Genomic DNA, 26,648 nt, shown 5'->3' with positions numbered 1-26,648 from the left:
TGGCATTTAAAAAAAATCCTCCCTTCCCCCTATTTTTTGCAAAAGTAATTCCTGATTGTTGTAGAAAAATTTTAAGCCACAGATAAGCTAAAGGAAAATAGAGTTCACCTGTGAACCTACTGCCTATAGGAAATATAGTTTATATTTTACTCTATCCTTAGGGTCTATTTAATATGCTTATTTATATAATTTATGTACATGTAAGTGTTTTTAAAGGACACAGTACTGTTGAACTGTAGATAATTAAAAAAATTGTTGGGAATATGACCTGTGAATACAGGACATATTATACTTGATAGGACATGAAATATTTCAATGACTATTTTCATATTCATTTATATGAAGGGCTTAGGTTTTTGTTTGTTTAACAGTAGCAATAGCTCACACAACACAGTCTTTGTATGAGTCAGGTGTAACCAAATTTTTTTTTTCTGTTTTGTTGTCTTTGTCTCCTTTTCCTTCATCATGAACATTTAGAATGGCAGAGAAGCTTTATGTACTGGGTTGGCCAAAAAGTCTGTTCAGTTTTTTCATAAAATAAAAGACACATTTTTCATTTTCGCCAGTAACTATTGGTTTGGACATTTCGAGTATGTCAGCTATCTCCTGTGTAGTATAACATTGATGGTTCTCAATGACTGTCTCGATTTGATCACTACCAGCTTCAACTGGTCTCCCCAACCGTGGAGCATGGCCCAGTGAGAAATCTCCAGCATGAAACTTCTCAAACCACTTTTGACACGTTCGATCAGTCACAGCATCTTCTCTGTACACTGCACAAATCTTTTTTTTGCATTTTAGTTGCATTTTTACCTTTCTTGAAATAATAAAACATATGCTGAAAATGTTGTGTAGTATCTTCCATCTTCAATATTAAAATGGCTACACAAAAATTCACCAATTTTGACAAGTTTTTAAAAAAATGTATGCTGGTGTGACAGTTGTCACAATACAGTCTAGCAGAATTATTTCGAATGAAGTTAAAGACAACTAAGCGCTACTAGAGCCATCTTCTGGAAAAAACAAAACAAACTTTGGCAACCCAGTGTTTGGAAGCACCATGGCATTCCCAAGTGCTCACAATAGTCTCTGTTTTCTGTTTGAATCTTTGCGTCTCCCATGGCTTAAAATTCTGCCCTCCAAATACTTTGCCTAGTGGGTGTGGAACTTGGAAATATAATCTCTCAGATTAATTTGGGTTGTAGTTCAAATGATTTAGCACTAGGAAGCTGTGTTCTCAGAGAGATGGCTGGCCCTCTTTATGGAATCCAGCATAGCCTAAATGGTTATGTGGGTAAACCGATTTTTTTCCTTTAGGTCTCAAACTCTGTTAAAAAAAAATTTTTTTTAAATGCAGGCCCCTCTTTTATGGTCTTTATTGAGTTCCCTTTAACACTTCATCTAGCTGTCTCTTTTCGTCACTTGCCAACAGTGTGCTGCAGATGTGGTCGGCCTGACCTGACTCATCTCCTGGCTTCCCTCCCCAGCTGGTCTTTGGCCCAACTAAGAACTGAAAAGTGTTAGTGCAAGTTGTCTATTGTGAAGAAATCTCTGAAGTGAGATAATCTTTATTTAATAAAGACTTTATTTATTTATTTTTGGACAGAGGGGAAGGAGGGGAGAAAGAGAGGGAGAGAAACATCATTGTGTGGTTGCCTCTCATGGGCCCCTCACTAGGGACCTGGCCTGCATGCCAGGCTTGTGCCCTGACTGGGAATCGAACCGGTGACCCTTTGGTTCCCAGGCTGGCACTCAATCCATTGAGCCATACCAGCCAGGGTTATATAATTTTATTCTTACGGCTTTCTGGTCTGTTCTTGAAGAGTTTTGTTGGGCTGGTGAATACCCCACGCTCAGGCAGATCTTTCATCCTTGAACTTAATGATCAGCCCATCGGCCCTCCTGTCCACATCACCAAACCCTTTAAACTCTCAGACTCGAGTTAACACCTTTGGATACAGGAGGACTCAAAAGCATGAGCTTAGCTTCTGATCAAGGTCATCTGAGAAAGGCATTAGATGCCTGTGTACTTGGAATGAACACTTCAGCTGAAGTTTTAAATTCATACCTCAGTTAAGAGGTCTGAGTCATTTTCCTAAGCCATTGGATTTTCTTATGTCTGAGCGGGCCTGCTCTCAATCCATGTGCTTTTGAGTGGAAAAGAGCTGGGAAGGTATTTATTCTTAACTTCCATCTAATGAGCATTTCCCTAATCATTTAAGTATTTGAGCATTCATATTCTTTTGAATCAGTTGAAACAGATATATTCTGTTGTCAGTGGCTAAACCTGTTTAGCTAGAATGAAGAGTTCAAGTAGGGGAAAGTGAGAGAGGAAGAGAGAGAGCTTATGAACTGGGAGGGTAGGTGAGAGATTATAGAGAACCTTGAGATCCCCCGTCAGAGGGTTAGACTCTGTAGCCTGGGTAATGGGAACCGTGGATTCTTGAGCAGGACGTGTCTATAATTTTAAATGGTTCATCCAGTGGTATATAGAAGTGTTCATTCCGGGATGTGTGTGTGCCGTTACTCTCTGCTGTATGTAGTACCCATGACAGCTGTCATTCACACATTTTCCCCACTGTGCCGAGACCCGGCTTCAGTATTTTCCTCAGCCTGGCACTCCGTGTAGCTAGGTCCAGGTGATGGTCGTCGGCAGTCCTGGAGAACTCTGTCATTCCTGGTTGAGAGGGTGGAAAGACTGGTGGCAGACACCATATCGTCTGTTCGGATAGTTCAGGTCTGAGATTTGTCCTTAAATTAGAACAGTGGCAGTGGGACTGGAAAAGAAAGGATGAGGTGGAAGAAATTGAAGTAAAATTGCCTGGTGAGGTTAACTGGGTGTTGAGGGAAAGGGAAGGAGGGAGAAATTAAAAACTCGAATTATGCTCCATTGTCTTAGAATTTAGGGTGTATTTGCTATAACCTTAGTGTATAGAGAGGAAGAGTGAGGGAAAATAAATGACTCTGGTGGTATTGTTAGCACAGGATCTCAGATATCTTGTCTCCGGGACATCTTTCATAAGGCTAATTTATTCCTAGTAAAAACTGCTAACTACTCTGTATGTTCTTACAGCTAAAAACCTGCATTTCAAAGTTGTTTCCCTTCCATCTTCTACTTTGTCAGAGCTTTTTATTTGTAGATTTGCAAAGGGGTTGCCTGGCATTAGTGATGATTCGATAATGATAAGGTAAGCCGTAAACATGGAATGTTCCAAACATATTGTTTGAGAGTCAGAGATTCTCTCATCTAATAATCTGAATGAAAATGTTTTGACTTCCTGTTTTCTGTATCGAATGGTAAGCTCCTGATATACTCTCATCTGCTTCCAGGGCCTTGCCCTGTGCTGGGAATGTACGATTTTAAAAATTGAGTCACGATGCTTCTGTTTTTGAATAGTCAAAGAACCTGAGTCTAGAAGATGTGACCACAAGTGATGAAAACTTTGTGGCTGGATTAATAGACTATGAATGGTGTGAAGACAACTTACCAACAGGTGTGGCTACTCCCCAAACACCGCAGGTTGGTTAATTTTATTACTGTTTAAAGCAGGATAGATTGTATCAATTATAAAAACATCTTGGCTCTAACATGCGATCTAGTATGTGCTTGCAGACTTAATGAATTCCTAAACCATTAAAGCATTAATGAGAGATTATTGGACTGTTAATGAAAGGGATGCCATTTGTTTCCAAGTTGAAGGAAGCCTAGATCGTATTTCGGAACCCTTTACTGCTTCTCTTCTCTTTTCTAAAAAATGAGGTGTAATTTACATGTAGTTAAATAGCTAACTACACTATCTCGGTGTCAATTCTGTTTTGACAAATGCATACAGTCGTGTAACCACCGCCAGAATCAAGAAGAGTTCTGTTGCCGCCCAAATCCCCTCATGCCCCTTCATTGTCAGCTCCCTCCCCCTGCCAGCTCAGAGCAGCCACTGATCTGTTTTCCTCTTGTTCTGAAAATCTTTTCATACTTGGAGTTTGTCGATCTTCTTGGGGGCCACGCAGAGTGCACTCCTGCGTCAGCAGTGCAACGCAGGAGCTGGCGTGCCTGTCTCTGCTCGGGGAAGCCCACCGGAGACTCAGCTTCCAACGTTTCATGGGCACTGATTCCTTAGGCGCCCTTTGTCTGTGTAATCGTCACAATTGTAGGATTCTAGACTTGCAGAAGGAAAGCAGGTGTTCACCACCCATAACACTTTTGTACAGTCTGGCCACCCTGGTACAGCAGCGTTCAGTGCCAAGCCATGCAAACGGACTTAGTGTTGGGAACTTTTTAAAGGCTGAGCTCCTAAATTGCAGCCAGAACCTGCCGCGTTAACTCTTGTGTACAGCTAGGCCCCTGCTATGAACATGTGGGGTTCTACAGGATGTATACTTGGACGTGGAATGAGAATCCTGAACTTACCAGATAATGCCAGGTTTTTCCCCAGAGTGGTTGTATTAGTCATACTTCAGCCACAAGTAGCAGTGTTCCCATTGCTCCACACATGTATCTGTACTTGATATTTTTACCTATTGAGAATTTTCTAATCTGGGGAGTATAAAGTGATATCTCACTGCAGTTTTAATTTGTTCTTTTCTGATTACTTATGCACCTTCTCATATGTTAATTGGCCGATGGTGTTTCCTAGTCTGTGAAATGGTTTTTCACATGCTTTGCCCATTTTTCTATTGGATTGTTTCTTTTTTCTTACTGTATCAAAGTTCTTAATTTAATCTCAATTCTCATTCTTTCTTGGTTATGTGTTGCAGGCATATTGTCTAAGTTTGTCATTTTACTTTCATTAATAGATGTCATTAATTTTAATGAGTTTGAAGTTGTCGTTATTTTCCTTCATGGTTTATAATTTTTGTGTCTTTTTTGCTTCTAAAAGTTTTAAAGCTCTTTTTTCACATTTAAGTCTTTAACCTATTCAGTATTCTCCTGCATGGTGTGAGGTAAGGGTCCAGTATTTCCCTCATGTAATCAGTTGTACCAGCACCATTCAAAAGTCCACTCCCTCCCCCCCGATCTACAAACGTATTTCTATGATATATCAAGTTGTCATGTGAGTGCATCTGTTTCTGGTCTGTATTTTATTTTATTGGTTTATTTTCACCAATACCACACATTTTTTTTTTTTTTAAGATTTACTTATTTATTTTTAGAGAGGGGAAGGGAGAAAGAGAAGAAGAGAGACCAATGTGTGGTTGCCTCTCACGTGCCCCCTGCTGGGGACCTGGCCCACAACCCAGGCATGTGCCCTGACTGGGCATCGAACCAGCGACCCTTTGGTTCACATGCCTGCGCTCAGTCCACTGAGCCACACCAGCCAGGCCAATACCACACATCTTAATTACTTTAATTTTATAATAGTTCTTCTATCTGGTTGGCTAATTTTATTCTTTCTTTTTTTTTAAAGATTTTATTTATTTATTTTTAGATGGAGGGCAAGGGAGGGAGAAAGAGAGGGAGAGAGACATGAATGTGTAGTTGCCCCTCACACACCCCCTACTGGGGACCTGGCCTGCAACTCAGGCAGGTGCCCTGACTGGGAACTGAACCAGCGACCTTCTGGTTCACAAGCCGGCACCCAATCCACTCAGCCACACCAGCCAAGGCCACTTGCTCTTTCTTAAGCCAATTCCTCTTATTCTTGCCTCTTTGCGTTCCCATATACATTTTAGAATCATCTTGACACATTTCACATACTCAAAAGTTGAAATTACATTGAATTTAAGATTCAAATTGGGAAAATTTGCAATCTAGACCCTTAAATCTTCTGTCCGTTAAACATCCCTCCATTTATTTGGTTTTAGTTAATTGCTTTTAATAAAGTTTTCTAACCTTCTCCAAAAAGGTCCTACATATCTTCTATTATATTTATTTCTAGGTACTTTTATTTTCTCTTACTATTAGAAATGGTAGGTTCTTACAAATCACGTTTTTCTAGCCCTCTGCTGCTGGTGTGTATATATGAAATTGATTTTTGTGTCTTGATCTTTTATATTCAACAATTTTCCTAAACTCTTTTTAATTCTTATAACTTGTATATCCTTTTGAGTGCTATATATAGAGAATTACATCATCTATGGATGACAGTTATGTTTCTTCCAGTTCTTATGCCTTTAATAGCTTTTTCTTTTTATTATTGGGTTGGTCAAAAAGTCTATTTAGTTTTTTCCATAAAATAAAAGACACATTTTTCATTTTTGCCAATAATGTTATTGATTTGGGTATTTCATGTCGGCTATCTCCTGTGTAGTATAAGGAGATAGGCTGACTGTTCTCAATTAATGTCTCAATTTGGTCGCTATCAACTTCAATTGGCCCACCCGCCCATGGAGCATCATCCAGAGAGAAATCTCCAGCATAAATTTCTCAAACCACTTCTGACACATTCAGTCAGTCACAGCGTCTTCTCCATACTCTGCACAAATCTTTTTTTCTTTACATTTCAGTTGTGTTTTTACCTTTCTTGAAATAATAAAGCATAATGTGCTAAAAAATGTTGCACATTTTCTTCCATGTTCAATATTAAAATGGCTACACATAAATTCCCAATTTTGATAAGTTTTTAAAAAATGTACACTGATATGACATCTGTCACAATACAATCAAAATTGTTTGGAATGAAGTTAAAGACAGCTAAGCGCCGCCTCAAAGAAAAAAATTAAATGAACTTTTTGGCTAACCCAATACAAGAATTAGTAGTCTTAGCAGGAGAGCAGACATTCTGTGTTCTTCCCAATTATTAACAAAAATCTCTGTGGGAATACGTTGAGGCTTAGAGCTTGGATTGTGCTGGATTGAAGCTTTTAGAGAGGAGTTGTGTTTGCTTCTACCAATCTCCTGAAACATAACCAACTCAGGATTGCTGTAAATTAAATTCTAGGCTTGTGATTTTGGGGACCATGCACATAGTATGAATTTGGGCCCCAAGCTCTGTGAAGACTGTCCTGTGGTTATTTACAAATTATTAAAGGAGACTTTTTTCCTTCTCCAGAGGTAAGGCCAAGATAGACACATTTTCTTGCTAATTCCTTTACAGGGAAAATTTATATTTAATTCACTTTCTCAATTTTAGTTATAGCCTCTCCTGGTGTTTCACGGGAGCTCTGGATCTAACTTACCACCTTGCGTAGGTCTAAGGCCTCTGCCGAGTTCAAACCTATGCTGTAAGGTATCCGAGCTCGTCGGTAGATGCCCTTAGGGCAGTGGGCAGCCTCATCCTTGGTTACATTTCTGGATTCACGCTCCTGCTTCAAATTTGGCCTCTGAGGACTTTCTTTACCATTTTGCCAGCTCACCCATAAATTCAAAAGGATTAAAAAATATTTCCTACCCAACATTTCCGTTAGAGTATTTTAGTTTGTGGTCTTTCTGCCCTAATTATTGACTAAATTTATTTTGGGGTAATATAACATAATAAGAGACAAACCATGGCAATCTAGGTATGGGAAGCAATTTTTAGGGATTTGTGTGTGCCCAGTCTCAATATTGCCTAGGGACCTGGGTATGTTTGTGTAAAAATGTGGCCTGAAATATGTTGAAAATTGCCTGTCCATAGAAGAGACTGAAGTGACCTACATGTACTAAGGAGAACGTAATGCACATTTTCAAATTTCTTGGTGTTGCCAATAATATCCTTTTGATAGTATTTCATTTTAGTAAAAATGGTACAAGGTAATTTGCAAGTGATCAAAGCATGTTGTAAAGAAATTGACTTTTCTTCTTCTTCAGTGTGCTTTATCCAGTGACTTCTTTTTTTCCAGTTTGCCAAGCATCGGACAGAATCAAATGGTCTGGAATCTAAATCATTAACTCCAGGTTTATGCAGAGCATCTGCCAATAAATTAAAGAACAAAGAGAATATATATACTCCTAAGTCCTCTGTAAAGAATGAAGAGTGCTTTGTACTTCCAGAGCCAAAGACTCCAATTAATAAGAACCAGCATAAAAGAGAAATCCTCACTACACCAAATCATTACACTACACCCTCGAAAGGTATTTGCTGAAACACCTTCACAGTCCATTCTTGTTACCGTGCTAAATAAATGTATAGCAGGTCAGAAACGCTCTCAGGAATTTCTAGGAGGAGGCAGCCTGCTTTTTTATCCGATGTTATTCGTGTTAGCGGAAATGAAAGCATAGAGGCCAACTTCTAATCTTTCTCAAATGATGGTAAGGTGTTCTCCTTTTCATGTGTGTAAAGTCGAATCACAGGACCATAGACTGTCAAAGCCTAAAGGCAAGGTGGAGCTCATGTAACCGACCTGACTTTTCCACAGCGGAGGAACCTGAGATTCGGAGGAGTGCAGTGACTTGCCCAAGGTCATCCAGCTTTAGATGTTGCTTGCCCTTTGCTCCCACCTGTAATGACTAAGCTGAAGTCTCTGCTGAACCGTTCATACCCACCCGGATCCCCACTTCTGGCACCTGGTCCTGCTCTGCCCTGCGCTGCCTCCCGCACCCCAGCCGACGGGGTGTACTGCGATGCCGTCCACACACCTGTGTCCAGGCATTGCCCCTCTCGTTCCCCTTGGTTTCCCCTCTTCAGCTTGATCACCGCCAATTACTTACCTGTTTCCTTTATGACACCTCAGCGTTTTGATTGCTGGCCTCATCTAAACATATTCTATTTTGTTAGTGTGCCTCTTAAAACAGTGCCTAGAACAGAACCCAGTCTTCTAGCACTGGGTCTCCCCAGGACCAGATAGCGCCGGGAGAGTAGAGACTCTGTGTGCTGTGTGTGTGCAGCACGGCGTAGTACACAGGAGGGGCTGTATTGGTTGTCTGGTGCAGAGTAGGCACCCAATGCCTGGTATACAGTGGGGACCATATCTGCCGAATGAAGGAATGGATAAATTGGAGCCTGATGGGATTCCATTTACCATGATCTAGTCTGTGTCACTTTTTAAAAAAGATTTGTTTATTTATTTTTAGAGAGGGGAAGGGAGGGAGAGGGAGAGAAACATCAATGTGTGATTGCATCTCACGCACCCCCTACTATGGACCTGGCCCACAACCCAGGCATGTGCCCTACAGGGAATTGAACTGGTGACCCTTTGGTTTGCAGGCTGGTGCTCAGTCCACTGGCCACTCCAGCCAGAGCAGTCTATGTCACTTTTTAAAATGACACCTAAACTTTATTATCCTTTTTCCAGCTATTGTGACCTAGTCTTGTTATGCTAAGATCCTAAAGAACCCAAACTCTGACACATTGCCATGTGAACTGCTCCAAACCGCGCCCTGTCATTATGCTTCCAGTTTGCCAGTGGGGCTGATAGCCAGTTGCAGGAGTCCTACTTCTTATATGTAAAGATTTGAAAAACTTTGCCGGAATATTTGCTGGGAGTTCGGTTAATCGCGTTCTCTAGTTCATCAACTGAAACAACACTTTCCCCCAAAGTGCGAGGCTAGTTTGGTGCGGTGACAGTGATGATTGTGTGTGTGCATGTATCTGCCTGTGGTTGTTATGAGGTTTCAGTGAGATAATATTTGCACGTAGTAGGACCTCAATAGTATTTGCTCTTGCATCTTTTCCCAGTGTGTGGGGGGGGGTCTCTTTCTCTTCTGTTATTTCTCTTCATGTAGGTACAACATTCGTTGTGAGTGGGGTTGGGCAGGGAGATCAGATAGGCCTTCAGCTCATTCGGGACTTTTTCAAAGAAGAGCCTTCGATGCTTATAGTCCCTTCTATTATTGATATTTTCTGCTTTTTACCTATTTCTGAAAGTTTTAAAATACGGATTGTTGAGAATTTATAATCTTAAAGTGCCATCAGCTTACATGTCATGTCCCTGTGAGGAAGATGATGTTGGTCAAAATCTACTCTTGGCTCTTTTTCTTTAAACACACGAGGTGCCTGTGGGAGCACGTGCCAGAAGCCCCGACTGATAGCTTCCGTGAGTGCTTTGCACTTTACTTCTGCTCCGAGTCAGCTTCGACGTAAACGTTAATTTCACCTTCCTGAACCCTGTACAATCCAGTCAGTGACAATCTGTGGAAGGTGGCTGTGTGTGGTAGTAGATGCTCTCAGTACACAAAGCTGAAAACTGTTTTGATAGATGTCGATTGATCTTATTTTCTTGTTCTGGTAGAACCGGTGAGAATAGTGCTGAATAGTTATAAACAAACAAACCTCTGATCTCTTTTTAAAAACTCGGTATCACATGCTATGACGTGAGTATTATTATCTCTAAAGGGATACAACTTTTAGATTATAAACAAAAAAGTTAACTAATCACTGATAACCAGATTTGTTAATGCAAACTTATCATAGGCTATCTGGGATACACCCACTAGAGTAAAACACAAAATTCTGGAGTAGGGACCAAAATAACCAAATACCCCCAATAACCAAAGCTCACTCCTTTTAGGTAACTTTAGTCAAGCTTTCACAGGGGACTGAATAGAGCTGTGACTTGAATTAACACCTCTTAGTACTCTATCAATTAAAGGCATAAATTGGATCCTTGTATAAATAGAGAGTGACTTTTATTTGTAGGAAGGAGAATCATTAATCACAACATTTGTGTTTATGTGAGATCTACTTAGATCTGTCATATGATATTTATAATAAAGTCACAAGCATGGCCTCAGTTTCGCAGTGCAGAAAAAGAGGCACACACGCAAAGCAAACTGATTTTGTTTTTATTATAAATCACATGGAAACATTTATTTAAAGAATTACAGCCTTAGCATCACTGGCGAAGTGACTCCAGTATTTCTGAGTCAGAGAATGAGGTGATGCATGCATTATTGATGGAGATTTTGAAACCATAATATGTCAACTACATATGATTTGTGTTTGTTGTTTTTCTAATAGTTAGAAACCAGTGCCCGAGGGAAACCCCAGTCAAAACGCCAGTAAATTCTGCAGGAACAGGTGTCATTAGCCCCGAGAGGCGGTAAGTGTTCTGTGTTTTAGACTCTTCGATCCTTAGTGTGTGAAACCAGATTTCCTTTGTCCATAGATGAGAACCCCAGTGAAGGCCAGCCATCGGGTAGGTTCTGTCTGAGCCTGAGGACTGCATGTGTGAGGATGGTCTTTGGCCATTACTGGAGCTGTTGCCACTCCTTCTCTGGGCGAGAACTGTGGAAGTTCTCAGCAGAAGGGCTGGCACCTTAACCTAAAATACAGCAGCCTGGGGAGACAGTAGCCTTGGCCTCAGCCACACAGTGTTTCCCTCTGAGGCCCGTCTTGCTCTATACTTTCCCCAGGAGAGCACAGACACCCACCAACAGGTAGCGGTTGCTCATAATAGTAAAGATATCAGAGGGCGTTTCAAAGAAAACCATTCTCATACGAATGACTGCAGTATAGGTGACCTTGCATGGTGTTTTCTAGTTATTTTTTTAAGCAGGATCCATTCTGAGGACAATGGAGGGAATTAGAATGTGAACTAGGAATTAGATGATACTATGACATTATTTTCTTGATGTCATAGTGATATTCTGATTATATAGGAAAACGTCCTTATTTATTGGTGACGTTTACTGAAGTGTTTCAGAGTGAAGGATTATGACATGTTCAGGTGGGTTAATTTTAGGTGGCTCAGCAAAGATGTACATATATTTAATATATTTATTATATATATAGAGAGAGCAAATGTGGCAAAATATTAACAATTATTCATTGTAACATTTGTTCGACTTTTCTGTATACTTGACATTAAAAAGGAAAAGATAGAAGGAAAAGATAGTTAGGCCAAGTGGCATTTGGGGAGGGTGGTGGCCACATTCCAGTGGGAGGTGACTTCTGTGCTCCCTGAGGAAGGAGATGGGTTGGCCCTGGGGCACCTGAATGAGGCAAACCTGTGAACAGGACAAAGGCACAGCCCGGAGGGCCCCAGGGGCCAGGAGGCTTATACCTACTTACGGGTTTCTTTCTTTTTTTAAGGTGTCGCTCAGTGGAACTGGATATCAACCAAGCACATGTAGAGGATACTCCAAAAAGAAAAGGGACCAAAGTGTTTGGCAGCCTTGAAAGGGGGCTGGATAAGGTTATCACTGTGCTTAGCAGGAGCAAAAGGAAGGGCTCCGCCAAAGGTGGGCCAAGAAGGCTAAAGGTGAGTGCACTGGACCTCTTTACTGTGGATTTTAGAAGGTGACTGCTAACTGGGCTCCTTTTTATTTTTTAAAGAAAAGTACTGAGTGAATGAATGAATTAGTATTTTTATTCATTCATTCATTCAGCATTGAGTTAATATTTTTGAGCACCTAAAATATTTTTGAGCGTGTAACTATGCAATGGGCTTTGAGAATGCGGAGATGAATTAGATACAGCCGCCCCTTTCAAGGAGCAAATAACTATAATTCAAATATTCAAGTTTGGGTAAAGGGATTAACCACAGAGGCAACATGGAGGTGCGGAAGCATGGGGCAAATATGAAGAACTGCCTTAAGGGTCCCTTTAGTTGGGGACTTGAGCTCAGTTGTCACATCTTTGGCACATAGAAGAGTTTCATGCACGGATAGCCTTGTAGGCTATGACGAAATATTTGAGTGCCTGGGAGGTTAAACTGAACTTTGAGAGTGATGCTTGGGAAGAAGAAAGTGAGCCACAGGCTGGGAAGGTGGGCTGGCTGAGAGGCTCGGACCGCGTTTCATAGACTCGTGTTTTAAAAGGTCGAATGTGTCCATGGTGCGCACGCTGTCTGGTGGGAAAGGAAAAGAGAAAGAAGTTATTGGTAGGTAATTAGTAATTCTGTCTCCCTCGGATTCTCTCTGAGCTGTCGTTCAAACATCTAAGGAATGACGTTTTTGTTTGGGGAGGTAAGTGACAGGTCAGGGGTGAGTAAGACACAGCCCATGTCCTCGAGGGACCCTGTAGGGTGGCCCTGGAGACAGGCAGGGGTTTCGTCGCTCTGGCAAAGCTCGGTGCTGTGATAGAACATGTTCAAGAAGGGTGGGCCTGCGGGAGGTGGGGGAAGATGGTAGAGTTTTCTGGGGTTTGGGGGCTGCGTCTGTGTGTAGGTTTTGCCCTGAGAGTCTCATTTTGAGCCAATCTGGGCAGGTTTGGGGGAAGGAGAATGCTGAGCTGCTGGGCAGGAGGGTGCTTCAGGGGAGAGTGTTCTGAGACCCCATATATGCCCTGTCTTAAAGTGGAAGAAGAGAGGACTTATCCCTTAGTATTTGTTGCCTTGTTGAACTTGTATAATACACTGAGAAGTTTTATGTTACATGTGGCTGTTTATTAGGTATATTTTATCTTTTTATTCTGAGATTTCTCTGTTTGGAGACGGTTGTCTTCCAAACCCTTACGTGGGGATTAAGAAAACCGTAGTGCTGTTTCCCTGGAAAATGTTCAATAAAGAAAATGAAGGAAACTTCTCCAATTATATATATTATGAGAAGCTAAGCAGTTATCAAATACTAATGGGCAAAGTAGGATAAATTATTTCACAAAAGGAGTCACTTGAACTGTGATTTGAAAGTGTTCAGTTGATTATTACCATGGCAGAGCCAGTGCAGCGTGAGATACAGCCGCCCCTTTCAAGGAGCATGTGGTGAAAGAGCCCCGGTTGAGACCCAGAGGACTGAGGGTCCCGTCACAGCTGTGCCCCTTGTTCCTTTTATAACTTAAGCTGGGGTTCCCAAACTCCACCTTCATCTCAGCATCTCAGCATATCATCTGCCCTATTATTTATCTGGTGTTTTCGGTGTTGACTCTCTTCTTAAAAAACAGATTTGTAGAGGTGTAACCGACATACAATAAACCACACATATTAATAATGTACAGTTAACGTACTTTTAGCTTTATATATGCACCTATGAAACTATCACCACCTCACGATGACTAACTTTTTAAAACCATTTATTTAAAAGGAAACTATATTTATTAGTTTTTGCTAATTATACATGTTTAATTAATCAGATTGGAAAAATGCATAAATATTAAAATAGAAATATCTGTGCATCATCGAGAGTTATGGTGTATATCCATCTCCAATGACAGTTGATATCACGTCTTGGGAAACCACCTTAAGAAATGTGTGTCTCTTCCCCGGACCACATGTTCTTGATTTGACAGGTGACGTAGTTGGGTCTTTGCCACGGTCCCGTTTTGTTATTTATAAAAACTCAAATCTGAAAGACATGGAAAGTATGACTTTTGTTTGAGTGAAGGTACTACTAGGAAAGGAGGGGTTTCTGTCTGTTTTTAGGAACTGTTAAAACAGTGCCTGGCACATAGTAAGCCTTTGGTAAATAGTTGTTGAGTGGATGGATGGAAGGAAGGCTAGATACCAATTGGGAATGAAATTATCTGAGAACTGTGCTCTCAGTGAATGAAAAAAAAACACCTTGACATTACTTTTTGAAAAGGAATACTTGTTATGTTCCCACATAGAGTTGTCACAGAATCAGCTCCTGGGACTTTTTTAAATAATCAAGAAAGAGTTAAGGAAACACATCCAACTACATACAAATGAAACTTTCTAGGGCATTTCTTTCGTCTCCCCACACGTACATTTCAGGACGGTTAATGTCTCTGGCACAGTGAAGGAACGGAGAAACGGGTAAAGTCCAAACAAATAGACATTATTTAACATTTATTTCTGTAAAAAGATTGGTAGGAGAGGAAGGTGAGTGTGTTGAAAGGATCGTATGGATACAGTTACTAAGAAACATGATTTCTCCAAGCTTCCCCAGTGTCATCTTAATCCAGCTTACCAAGAGTGGTTTGTAAATTCTTTCAATATTTTTCCTGAAATATTGTTGTTTGGAATGCTACTATATTGAGAGGTTTTGGATTTCTGCATCAGGTAGGGTGGTATTTGTGTTGATGTAAAGATTTACTTCTCACCCCTTCTTTTTCTCTTTTAAGCTTCACTATAATGTGACTGCAACCAAATTAGTCAATCCAGATCAACTCTTGAATGAAATAACGTCTGTTCTTCCAAAGAAGCACGTCGACTTTGTGCGGAAGGGGTAAGCAGCGCACCGGCACACTGTCGGATTTATTGCTTGATAGCCACTGAGCTTTAAGAAAACACGGGATTCTTTTCTCCCCTTTAAAAAAAAAAATATTTTTTTCCCACATCATTCCAAAAAGTTTTTCTGGTAGCGCCATTGTTCACAACTTATTCTCTTTCATTTTACATGAGTTACAGACATTTCTTAAGTGCCCGTATTATCACCGCTCTGAAAGTTAGACTTGTCAAAATAGGAAGATCTGAACTCCTTCCGGTTTCCTTTTCATCCTATTTTTCTGTGATGTTCTACTTCACAATAATTTTTATAAGTTGTAACCTAAATTTCTGTGACACCTCAAACAAATCAAGGTTCTCATAGAGACTCCCTCTCTTTACGAGTTGCTGTTTTACAGGACCGTGTTTTCTCTACTTTAAGAAGTCATTTCTCTGTAACTCCCCCCCCTTTAAAATTATTATAAAGTCAATAATAATTTTATTACTAATGCAGCTAAGAAGTGCCACTAATAGGTCAAACAAAACCATGTAAATATAAATAGAATAGTCAAACTAGAGTTAAGGTTTCAAGAAAAAATCTTTTGCAAAAGTGATCTTACTTTTCACTCTCTGTGAGTGCTGGCAAGCCCTCCTTATGGGAACCTTGTCTTTCTTTTTTAGGCAGCATTAGAACACATCTAACTCCCCCTGACCTGCTCTTCACGCTTGGGGTTCAGCCAGGGTTTCAGACCCCTCACCACGCCTCTGTCATGTGACCTCTATCAGATCGCCGACTGGCTGTTAACCAGGAATTTGTTCTTCTCGTTTCTTGATCACCCAGAAGGTCTTTGCCTTGATCCTTTTCTTTTTATCTCCTCCTTTTTTTAACTTCTTTGTTTTCCAGTGGTATTATTATATATCTAATTTTCATTAGATGTTACCAACCTTAGTCCATTATTATCTTTTTCTAATCAGGGAGAATTACCTTTTCGCTTTCACATAACTGAGTTGCTCTATGCTTTCTCTTTCCATCAGGAACCATGACTGCAGGCTGCTCCTTTATGCACTGTTCATGTGGATGGCTCATTTTTAAGAGGCAGAGCACCAAAACACACACCTCAGTTAGTAAGGAAAAGGATGACCTTTTGTGAAACCTCATGATACATAGCAGATGGCAGTAATATCTTAATACTTCCGTGAAACAGTGCCTACCCCTGTGCCCCTAAAGATTTAGGGAACTGAAATTTCAAATTGATCCTGCTGGATATTGTTTGTACTTATTGTATTTATTGACGATCTGTAAGACAATTCAATAAAACTAAAATACAATGTAAACTAATTTAAAAACTGATTTACATGAATTCAATTTATGCAGCTTTCAGGAACATACTTATTTCTTAAGATGTGTTTAAGGCTTCATTTAGTCTGGGCCTCTTTTTTTAAGATTTAATTTATTTATTTTTAGAGAGAGGGGAAGGGAGGGAGAAAGAGAAGCAGTGAAACATCAATGTGTGGTTGCCTCTAGTACACCCCCTACTGGGGACCTGGCCCACAACCCAGGCACTTGCCCTGACTGGGAATCAAACCAGCAACGCTTTGGTTTGCAGGCCGGTGCTCAACCCACTGAGCCACACCAGCCAGGGCCTTAGTCCGGGCCTTCTCATTGTCAGAGTGGTTAATGGGGCAGTTCTAATTAAATATGCTGCATGTTTCAACCACGGGAGTGTGCCATCTCCTTGGGCTTTCTTTTATAACTGGCTTGAAGCGTTACGATGATCATAACTTCTTATTGCCATTGGAGAAACCTCGAAAACACATGTCCTTCTGACAGGTTGGCGTCTTCAGCTTTATTTATGTGGAAGACAGAGTTTCTGATGAGATGCATACAAAAAAAATATTCTTAATCTTCCCTGAGCTTTCCTTTGTTGTGAACATTGTGGAAATGGCCTAATGGGCACGGATCCCACTGTTGGAAGAGTTGTGTGAAAGGGTGCCAGAAGCCTTCTTGAGCGTGAATAGCATGTATAGCTATGAAAGAAAGGCTTTTCTTTGGAGCAAGGGAGGATTCTGGTAAAGCCTTTTCACCTTTATCCTTTCTTAAAATCCTAGTTCAGCTTCTGGGAAAACACCAGTCCTCCTCCATCACTAACGCACAGCTAGGTCATTTGGAAAGTGTAAGCAGTAGTATATTGCTCGATAGGAAATAATGGTTTCTTTTCTCCACCGGCCTCCTAGAGGCTTAGAAATCTCTTGTATGATACAGAATATTCATGGTTCTCCTACTGACTGGCTTCTTATCTTGTTTTTCACAGCTATACACTGAAGTGTCAAACACAGTCAGATTTTGGCAAAGTGACAATGCAGTTTGAACTAGAAGTGTGCCAGCTTCAAAAACCCGATGCTGTGGGTATCAGGAGGCAGCGGCTGAAGGGGGATGCCTGGGTTTACAAGAGATTGGTGGAAGACATCCTGTCTAGCTGCAAGGTGTGACTGATGGGCGGGGTCCGTGCTGCTGGGTGGGTGTGGGTGCCATACAGAGACTGGGGTGACGGGTTCCATTTTCAGAGTCCATTGGAACGGCAAACTCGCTTCCAAAGAGCTATCTGAAAGACCAATGTATTTTTGTTTTTAAACAAAAGATATTATTTTGCAGATGAATCTAAGGCCAGCCCATCTGTCATTATCTGTTCTGTCTTTTTTAATCATGTGGCTTTGTATATTAATAACTGTTGACTTTACTAGATTCGCTTCCATATGTGAATGTAAGCTTTTAACTATGTCTCCTTTTAATGTGTAATTTCTTTCTGAAATAAAACCATTTGTGACTGTAGCAGGCTTCTTAACTTGTCTTTGTATTTGATTTTGATTCAAATAAAACCTCAAATGGCTTTCTGACTATTAAGTAGAGACTATTTGAAGTATATTTTATCTGTTATCAAATATGCCTTGGGCAGAAAAACAGATAAGAATTCATTTGCATAATTTTTTCCTGTCTCTGATGTAAGTAGGATTTATTGAGATCGTTAACTAAGTCACAGCTGTGGTTACCAGAGTTAAACAACACATTTAATATGTTGAATAAAAGAGTATTGACTTGAGTAAGTGTGTTCGGTCAACAATGGTAAGTATCTGAACTGTGAACCTCCATGAAATGTTACTTAATGCTAATTTTTCTTAAGTCTCAATGTTGGCCTCAAGTTTGTATTTTTATTTCATTTTATTGGTCTCTAAAGGCCAGTGCTCGAGTTATATTTGTATGGATTTTACCAATTAAACTAGTTGGAGAAAAAAATAGCACCGTTCCTAGTCAGTGGTCAGGGGGTGGTTTGTCATTCCTTTGTTCAGTAAACATTTACTAAGTGCTGAGAAGTGTTAGGTCCTGGGGCTGAAGATGATACTGTCTGGTGAACTGAAGGAATTTGGAGTCTGTTTGCCGGGGCAGGTGCGCAAGCCAGCCTTCACAGCACAGAGGGGTGACCAACTCCGCCTGAATGAGGAAGGGGTGATTTCTTGGAGGAACAGTATTTGGTCCTGAAGGATGTGTGAGCTCAACAGAAAGAAAAGAGCTTCTGTGACATTTTGACAGTAAGATTAGTATGTGCAAAGGCACACACGATGTGTTTAGGGTGGAGGCAGAAGGTGGTACAAGGGAGGAAATAGCAGAGGATGAGGGCTGAAAGTTTAGCTGGAAATAAGTGATGAAGAATTTGAAGGAACTTGAATCTTCCACAAAACTATTGGCAATGGAGAGCTGTCAAGGGTTTTTAATTTTTCTATAACAGTTTCATTAAAATGTAATTCACATATCATAAAACTCACCGCGTTAGTGTATAAATTCAATGGTGTTTAGTGTATTCACAGTTGTGCAGCCATCACCACATCTAATTTTAGAACGTTTTCATCACCTTAAAGAGAAATCCCGAGCCCATTAGTGGTCACCCCCAACTTTCCCACCTTCCAGCCCTAGGCAACCACTAGTCTACTTTCCATCTCAATGGGTTTGGCTATTCGGGACATTTCTTATGAATGGAATCATACACTATATGGCCTTTTGGGCCTTACTTCTTTCATTTAGCTTAATGTTTTCTTTTTTTTAATTTATTTTTATTTTTTTAAATATATTTTATTGATTATGCTATTACAGTTCCAATTTTCCCCCTTTGCTCCCCTTGGAATAGCTTAATGTTTTCAAGATTCACCTTGTCGTACCATGTATCATCAGTCCTTCGTTCCATTTTATAGCTGACAAACACTCCACTATGTGGATTTTTTTACACTTTGTTTATCCATTGATCAGTTGGTGGGCATGTGGGTTCCCACTCTTAGCTACTGAGAATAACACTGCTCTGAACGCTAGTTTACACGCTTTTGTGTGAACCTCTCTTTTCGGTTCCTGGGAGTGGAATCGCTGAGTCACATTAACACTGATGAACTGCCACAGTCCTTCCCATTTTCTGATCCCACCGGTGACAAGGGTTCTACTGTTTCTATATCTCCTTAACGTTTGTTACCGTCTCTTTTTTCTAATTTAGTCCTCCTAGGGGGTATGAAGTGGTACCTCACTGTGGTTTTGACTTGCTTTTCCATAATGACTAACGATGTTGAGCATTTTTTTCATGTGCTTATTGGCCATTTATAATATTTTTTTGGAGAAAAGGGGCAGACCCTTTGCCCCTTTTCAATTGGTTTGTTTGGTTTTTTTATTATTGAGTTGTAAGAATTCTATAGTTCTGATAATGTATAAGTTTTTTTATCAAATACATGGTATGCTAATATTTTCTCTCTTTCTATGGGTTGTCTTTTTACTTTTTTTTTTTTAATCCTTACCCAAGGACATTTTTTTTCATTGCTTTTAGAGAGAGAGGAGGGGGGAGAGAGAAACAGGTGAGGGAGAAGCATTGCGTCCCATATGTGCCTGGACGGGGCATCGGTGCCCTGCCCAGTGTGGTACACGTCCAGACCGGGGGTTGCACACACCGGAACCGGGGATCACATACCTACATCATGTGCCCTGACCGAGAGTCCCACAACCTTTTGGTTAACAGATGGTGCTCCAGCCACCTGAGCTACACTGGCCAGGGCTGTTTTTGTTTTATTTTTGTTATTGTTTTTTTTTTTTCTTAATTTTTTGACAGTGTCTTGAAGAACAAAAGTGTTTTATTTTCTAAAGTACAATTTATTTTTATAGAACATAAGAGGAGAGCCACTCTTCTGTCCCTGTGACAGATGGAATGGTCTGGAACAGTGATTCTCAAAAACTTTTAACCAATGAACCACGGTAAGAAGTTCAACCATTTGAACTTAAGCTAACAATAAAGAGCTTTCAGAAAAATTCCAAGCTACCTGACAACAGAAAAGGCGCTTAGAAATAGAGTGGTTTTCTTGTCACTGTAGGCATTCAGGTGTGTTGGACAACCGTTCGTGGGGTAGGCCGTCGAGGGGATTTACACGTGAGTATTGAACTGAGCCATTAGTCCTAGACCTCCTGTCTATCTTAGCGTCTGTGGTCCAACACCAGCGCGGAAGACAGTGCATCAGTTATTTGGGTGTTGGGGGTAGAGTGACCCCAGAACCTTCGGCGGCAGCATTTTAGGTCATTTTGAGTAATTTGAAAGTTGGGGATGATAGAGCGGTGAGGGAGTTGCAGGGGCAGTAGAAGATTGCACTTGTTGGCTGTGATGGCGAGAAACAAAGACAAGACGAGAGGAGCTGTCAGGCACTGGGCACTCGCGTCCAGACCCCGTGCTGGCACACGGGCCTGCGGGCCACCCGCAGCCTTCATGGTGAAGTTTTATGAGCCCCGCTTATGTTGTCTGTGACTGCTTTTGTGCTGCAGGGACAGAGTTGGGTAGTTTTGACAGAGGCTGTATGGCCTACAAAGCATAAAGTATTTGCTATCATAAAGTATTTACAGAAGTTTGCTGAGCCCTGATTTAGAGAATTTGTTTTCAAATCACTACAACATGTATTATACATATCTACTCATTGACTTTTTGCACTAACTCTGCAAGGTAGGTGGTATCCTTTTATAGAGAAGGAGTTGAGGTTCAAGGTAATAACTCTCAAAGTCATCAGACTTGTGAGTGAACTGGATTTGAACCAGATGTGCTAGGCTCCAAAGTCCATGTTCTTTGCTGTACTAGAAATAGAGGTAGTTCCTGTCTCCTGAGATTGTACCGTGCAGGAAAGCATGATTATGTATGATACTTATTTAAAGATTGCTTTTTTATAGCAGCAATCTTATACAAACTGGTTAAGATACAGGAAAACTTTACTAATGCAGACTTTATTACAGTGTAATTTGCTGCAATTGAGTGTTATGTGATTCTTAGTAAAAGTAACAAATTCTAAGTGTCTTCCTTTGAAAGGGAGAATACAGTTTACTAAGGAAATAATTAAAAAACTGAGCTTCTGGGCTCCACAGTGACATGATGCATTTTAAAGAGCTTATTTTTATGATTTTGATGTAATATAGGCCTACAGAATTATATATTTGAAAGCCTTTCTGTAGGCTCCGGGGTGGGATACACTTCCTTGTCTTTTCCAGTAGAGACTCCTGCATTTTCAGCTCCTGGCCCACTTCTCCGTCTTCAAACAGGGATGGATTGAGTCCTTCTCACATCACATCACTCCGATTTATTCCACAGTCTACCCCCTGTCACATCTTATGACCCTAATGGTTACTTGGGGCTCACCCATATAATGCGGGATTATTTCCCTATCTAAAGCCAGCTATTTAGCATCCTTAATTCTATATGCAACCTTAATTTTCCTTTGGCATGTAACATATATTCCTAGATCTCAGGAATTAGGATGTCCCTCTCTTTGGGAGAGGGACATTCCTCTGCCCATCACAATGGCCAATTGATTTTTTTGACAAAGATCCTTAACAACACTTGTCATTAGAAAATTTCAAGTTAAAGGGAGATACCACTACATACCTATTAGAATGGCTAACGTCCAAGAAACTGACAATCCCAAGTACCGACAAGGATGTGGAGCAACAACAACTCTTATTCAATTGGTGGTAGAAATGCAAAATGGCACATCTACTTTGGAAGACTGATAGTTTCTTACAAAGCTAAACATAATCTCACTATATAATCCTGCAGTTGGGCTCCTAGGTCTTTACCGAAATGATTTGAACAGTTAGGCATATAAAATCCTGTGTGTGAATGTTTATAGCATCTCTATTCATAATTGCTAAAAATTAGAACCAACAAAAATGTCATTCAATATGTACATGGATAAACAAGAGCTGGTACATTCATGCAATGGAATATTATTCAGCACTGAAATACCATGAGCTTGCAAGCCGTGGAAGGACATGGAGGAACATTAAATGCATATTGCTAAGTGAGAAGGAAAAAGCCAGTCTGAAGAGACCACCTGCTGTATAATTACAACTCTGACCTGGAAAAGGCAAAACCACAGAGACCCTGAGAAGATCAGTGGTTGTCAGAGGGATGGGAAGGAGAGTTGAGTAAGTGAAGCCCAGGGTGCTGGGGTGATAATACCATTCTGTGTGATGCTGTAATGGTGGGCACATAATATGCATTGTCAAAACCTATAGAAATTCACAGCACAAAGAGTAGACCTTAGCTCTCTTAATCTGTTCAGGCTGCTGTAACAGAGTGCCATAGACTGGGTAGCTTAAACGTTTATTTCTCACAGTTCTGGAGACTGGAAGTTCCAAGATCAAGGCACTGGCAGATGCTGGCTTCCAGGTTCAGAGACAGCCATCTCACTGGGACCTCACATGGTGGAAGGAGCAAGGGGTCTCCCTGGGGCTTCTTATTAGGGCACTAATCCCATGTATGAGGGCTCCATCCTCATGACCTAATCACATCTCTGAATACCATCACATTGGGGATTAGGGTTCAACAAATGAATTGGGAGGCAGAGGGGCAGACACAAGCATTCAGTCAATAGCATTACTGAATGTGCACAAAAAAATGTTAAGAATTTGGGATATCCCAGGAAGGAATGTATACTGTGCCAAGAGACTCTGACTAGTACAAATGCAGGAAACCACCTCACTGAAGGGCGTAAGGGGGGGAGTAAGGGTGCTGATCTAAGAAACTTTGGAAATTCAAGGCAAAAGGAACCACAAGCCACTGTGCTCCAGGTGATAAGATTGTTTCCCGTGGGAGTAGAGGTTAACAATTCTGACACTTGTGTGCTGAAATTGAGGTGAGTAGATGGCGAGGGTGGAAGCCAGATTCCTCACTGTTGGAGTGGGGATTTACATGCAAGGCAAGGAAACTAGAATGATCTGTGTGTTGTTGGATTATAACAGGAAAAAGCAAGAACTCTTACATACAGATGGTTACATACATATATATGTATATATATTATATGTATATACACACATGTTAGTATTCACACGTATATTTCTTTGCTCTATCAGCCGAGAAGCTCTAAAAACCACCCCAATAGCAATAAGCTCAGCTAGTACTAGATATTGGTTTCTAATACGACCCTCCCATAAAAGGAACCGGGCTCCTGGGAGAAATGGGCGATTCTAGGACCAGAGCAGGAAATGTGCAAGGTGAGTCTGGCACATCTTATAGTGCCAGGGAGTAAGGAAGTGTGCACACCCCCCACACTGGTGAGAATGTGTCATTAAGTGGAGAACTCGGGGTTGTTAGCATATTTTTCAAAATTGAAGATGTTTGAAATGGCAGTTATTGCAAAAGCTCTGTTATGTCTTACCAGGGAGACTGAGCAATTGCTGGGCCTCTAAAAGCTTCAGGTTGTCAGGTATAAAACAGAAAAAATAGGGCCCTCATCAGAGACTTGTTACAAGAATTGAAGAATGTGTGTGCAGCTCCCAGCCCAGGGTCTGCCCGGAGCGGGCCCTGGAAGACAGCGCCACAGTGCCCTCCTGTCTGGTCTCCACGCAGAGTCGTCTTGTCCAAGAAAATCTGATAGGTACACCCACTCCTGCTCCTTCCACTACCAACCTTAATGCTATTTGTTGAATATTCATTCATTCTTGACTCACTATTAACTTCATTCAGTTCAGTTACTCAGGCAACATTTATTGAATTCGACCTTCATAGTTGGTGCTAGGTGGGATATGGAGAAGAATACACGTATGATCCTGCCATCAAGGTGCTAAGGGCCTCAACGAGACGTACACCGGGCAACAACAAGGTGTGTAGAAGTTTATGCCTGCGTTTTTTGGCGGGGAGGGGGATTGTCTCCTTTCCACCCAATCCTCACTCTAAGCCAACTTTCCAAGAGTCACCTGCTTCTCGTAGCAGCTGAGGAGAAGGGTCTGGGTTATGACCGCTTAGTCCTCCTCTGAGGCATTGAGCAGACTTCTCTAAGACCAGCCGTGGCGTTTTGTATCACTGTGAGGCTGCATTTTAGGAGGAAGAAAACTGGATTCCGGGACCCAGGCACTTGGACTCCAGCCCTAGTCCTGCTGTATGACCTTGGGTGAGTCACCGCCTGCCTCCCCATTTGTTTCTACAAACAGGACACACGTGCAAATACGTATAAACCCACTTTAGGGCCCCTCCGAGCTGACACCGCAAATGGCATCCAGGTGTGGTGCGGTGCTTGGCTCGATGGATGAAAGTAGCTCCAACACAGTAGCTGCAAACACCTGGCCACGTGACATAAGCGCACACTCAAAGCGTGGCACTCCTCCCAGAGGGCACTCTGGCCTGGACGGCACACTGCCTCTATATTTAGTTCTCCATTCTGCTGACCTGCTTGGTGTTTTGAATTTTTCCTGTTTTTTGTACACTCTGAAAGCCCCAGACATTTGTGTGATGGAAAGAAATAACTTGCAGAGAAAAATATTTTAAATTACCAAGCACAGGGTTACAGAGCAGACAGATGTAATTCTACAGGAGACTTTCAAAGAAGTTTGGTGGGTGATGGGAAATGTCTTACATTTGTCCTAAGAGACCGAAACCGTAAAGAAGGCCAGGGTGTACCCAGAGGCAAGAGCAGTGTACTTCGATAATTTAGCATCAGCGGAAGAAAAAGAAACAGTCTGGGGGAGGGAGTGTTTCTCAGTATTTCATATTTGTATTCTATTTTTACATTTTAATGTATTTTTGTGTTAAGTTTGATTTTGTTTTGGGCTAGGCATTAGAATTAGGACACATTGATTTGTAGAACTTCAGAGCCAAAGGGGCCCTAGAGATAAAAGTCTACTGCCCTTCTCCCCACCCCCCTCCCTCGTCCCATCCCTGCTGTGTCCTTAGCTGAGAGGAGGATCTTTTTTTAGAGAGAGAGAGATGGAAAGAAATCATAGGGGACAAGTCCAGGGCGACAAGATCCACCATCCATCATGGCTCCTGACTACGAACAGTTGGAGCCTTTCTCTTTACTCTGTGGGTTTTTTTTTAATTAACCTTTTTTCATTTTTCCTACTTTAGAATTTCGCATTATAGTCCTTTGTTCATTCTCCTCTTCTCTCTTGATAATGAAAATGGATATAATATGAACTTAAACTCACTTGCCCTGGGTCATTGCCAGTGCTTAATAAAAGTGTATTAGTATTTGTAGTAATGATAATAACCTGCAGATAATGATGTCGCTAAAGACCAAAGGGTCTCCTTGCGGGAGAGGCACCCCCACCCCTCCAGTTGCCTAGGTGTGCTGGATTTAACGGAGACCTTGACTGCTTCAGATAGTCGTCGTCCCCTTTAAGTGATCAAGGCTTCATGGAGACGAGCATTCTTCACTTAAGGGCTTTCCAGACTGTCTGGTGCTCTGGGCTCTGGGTAACCTTGTTCCTGTGTCATCATATGTCATGCTGCCTCTCAGAAATTGCTCCCTGATGTTTGCAAAAATGAACTGCTTGAAGGAAAACTAAAAGAGATTCCCTTTGTTCACTTCACACGCACGCACATACACACACACGCTTCACTACTGTAAAGGGTTATACTCAAATAAGGTCAGGGTCATGAGGGGATTTGAAGCCGTGTGATGTGAGGAGTGGAGGGAGGAACGGCAGTGGCCAGGCTTTCCCAAGGTGAGACCGAGGAAGAGGAGGGGTGACGGGCATCTCTAAAACCTGAAGGTATGTAGAAGAGGGATTTGACCTTTCCCGGAGGACCCGTTGGGCAGAAGGAAGACCAAGTGCATGGGTATAATAAGAAGTGGGCTTGGGTTCGACATGAGGCACGACTGTCTTCTCAGTTGTCTGGGAAGGAATGAGGCCTGCCCAGGAAGCCACTAGTTCCCTGTGCCTGCAGCGCTCCGGTGGCGGCGGCAGCAGCAGTGGCAGGGGAGTCCTACCCTGACCGGTGGGGCTCAGTTGGTTGGGCATGGTCGCTCGGAGTGGAAGGTCACTGGTGTGATTCCTGGTCAGGGCACAGGGCACACGCCTGGGTGATGCGCCAGGTCCCCTCGGTCAGGGTACGTGTGAGAGGCAGCCTATCAATAGTCTCTCTTATGTTGATATTTCTCTCCTTCTCTTTCTCCCTCCCTCCCCTCTCTCTAAAAATAAAAAAAAAAAAAAATAAATAAATAAATAAAGTCTTTAAGAAAAGAGAGAGAGCAAAACAGGAGAGTCCCTCAACAGGGACCATTGGGGAGTGGTTATGAGGATTAGGTGATGTTTGAATTGAATCACTTGAGGTTCCCTTCTAATCCTGAGAGGGAATAATTCTATGAGGTTCTTGACAGGAAAATCTAGTATTTAAATTTTACTTTATGGAGTGGGAGCCTCAGGGGTTCCTTGATAGAAAAATCAAGTGTAGGTCTGGCTTTAGAAAGGGGAA

General features: G+C 41.5%; 1 protein-coding gene across 2 annotated transcripts in view; it reads left to right on the top strand.

Annotated features, from left to right (window-relative positions):
* The window catches only part of MELK (maternal embryonic leucine zipper kinase), a 72,892-nt gene extending 55,164 nt beyond the window's left edge, over positions 1–17,728 (top strand). For both annotated transcript variants that reach the window (XM_024560155.3, XM_045195202.2), the window contains exons 13-18: positions 3,398–3,520; positions 7,759–7,990; positions 10,815–10,896; positions 11,889–12,057; positions 14,817–14,920; positions 17,211–17,728. In XM_024560155.3, coding sequence (XP_024415923.2) covers positions 3,398–3,520; positions 7,759–7,990; positions 10,815–10,896; positions 11,889–12,057; positions 14,817–14,920; positions 17,211–17,388 — 888 coding nt within the window. In that variant the 3' untranslated portion in view covers positions 17,389–17,728. The remainder of the gene's footprint in view (positions 1–3,397; positions 3,521–7,758; positions 7,991–10,814; positions 10,897–11,888; positions 12,058–14,816; positions 14,921–17,210) is intronic.
* Positions 17,729–26,648: the final 8,920 nt, after the last annotated feature.

This window comes from Desmodus rotundus, chromosome 1 (assembly GCF_022682495.2).
Source record: "Desmodus rotundus isolate HL8 chromosome 1, HLdesRot8A.1, whole genome shotgun sequence".
Taxonomy (NCBI): Eukaryota; Metazoa; Chordata; class Mammalia; order Chiroptera; family Phyllostomidae; genus Desmodus; species Desmodus rotundus.
This window is presented reverse-complemented; position numbering and strand designations above follow the sequence as displayed.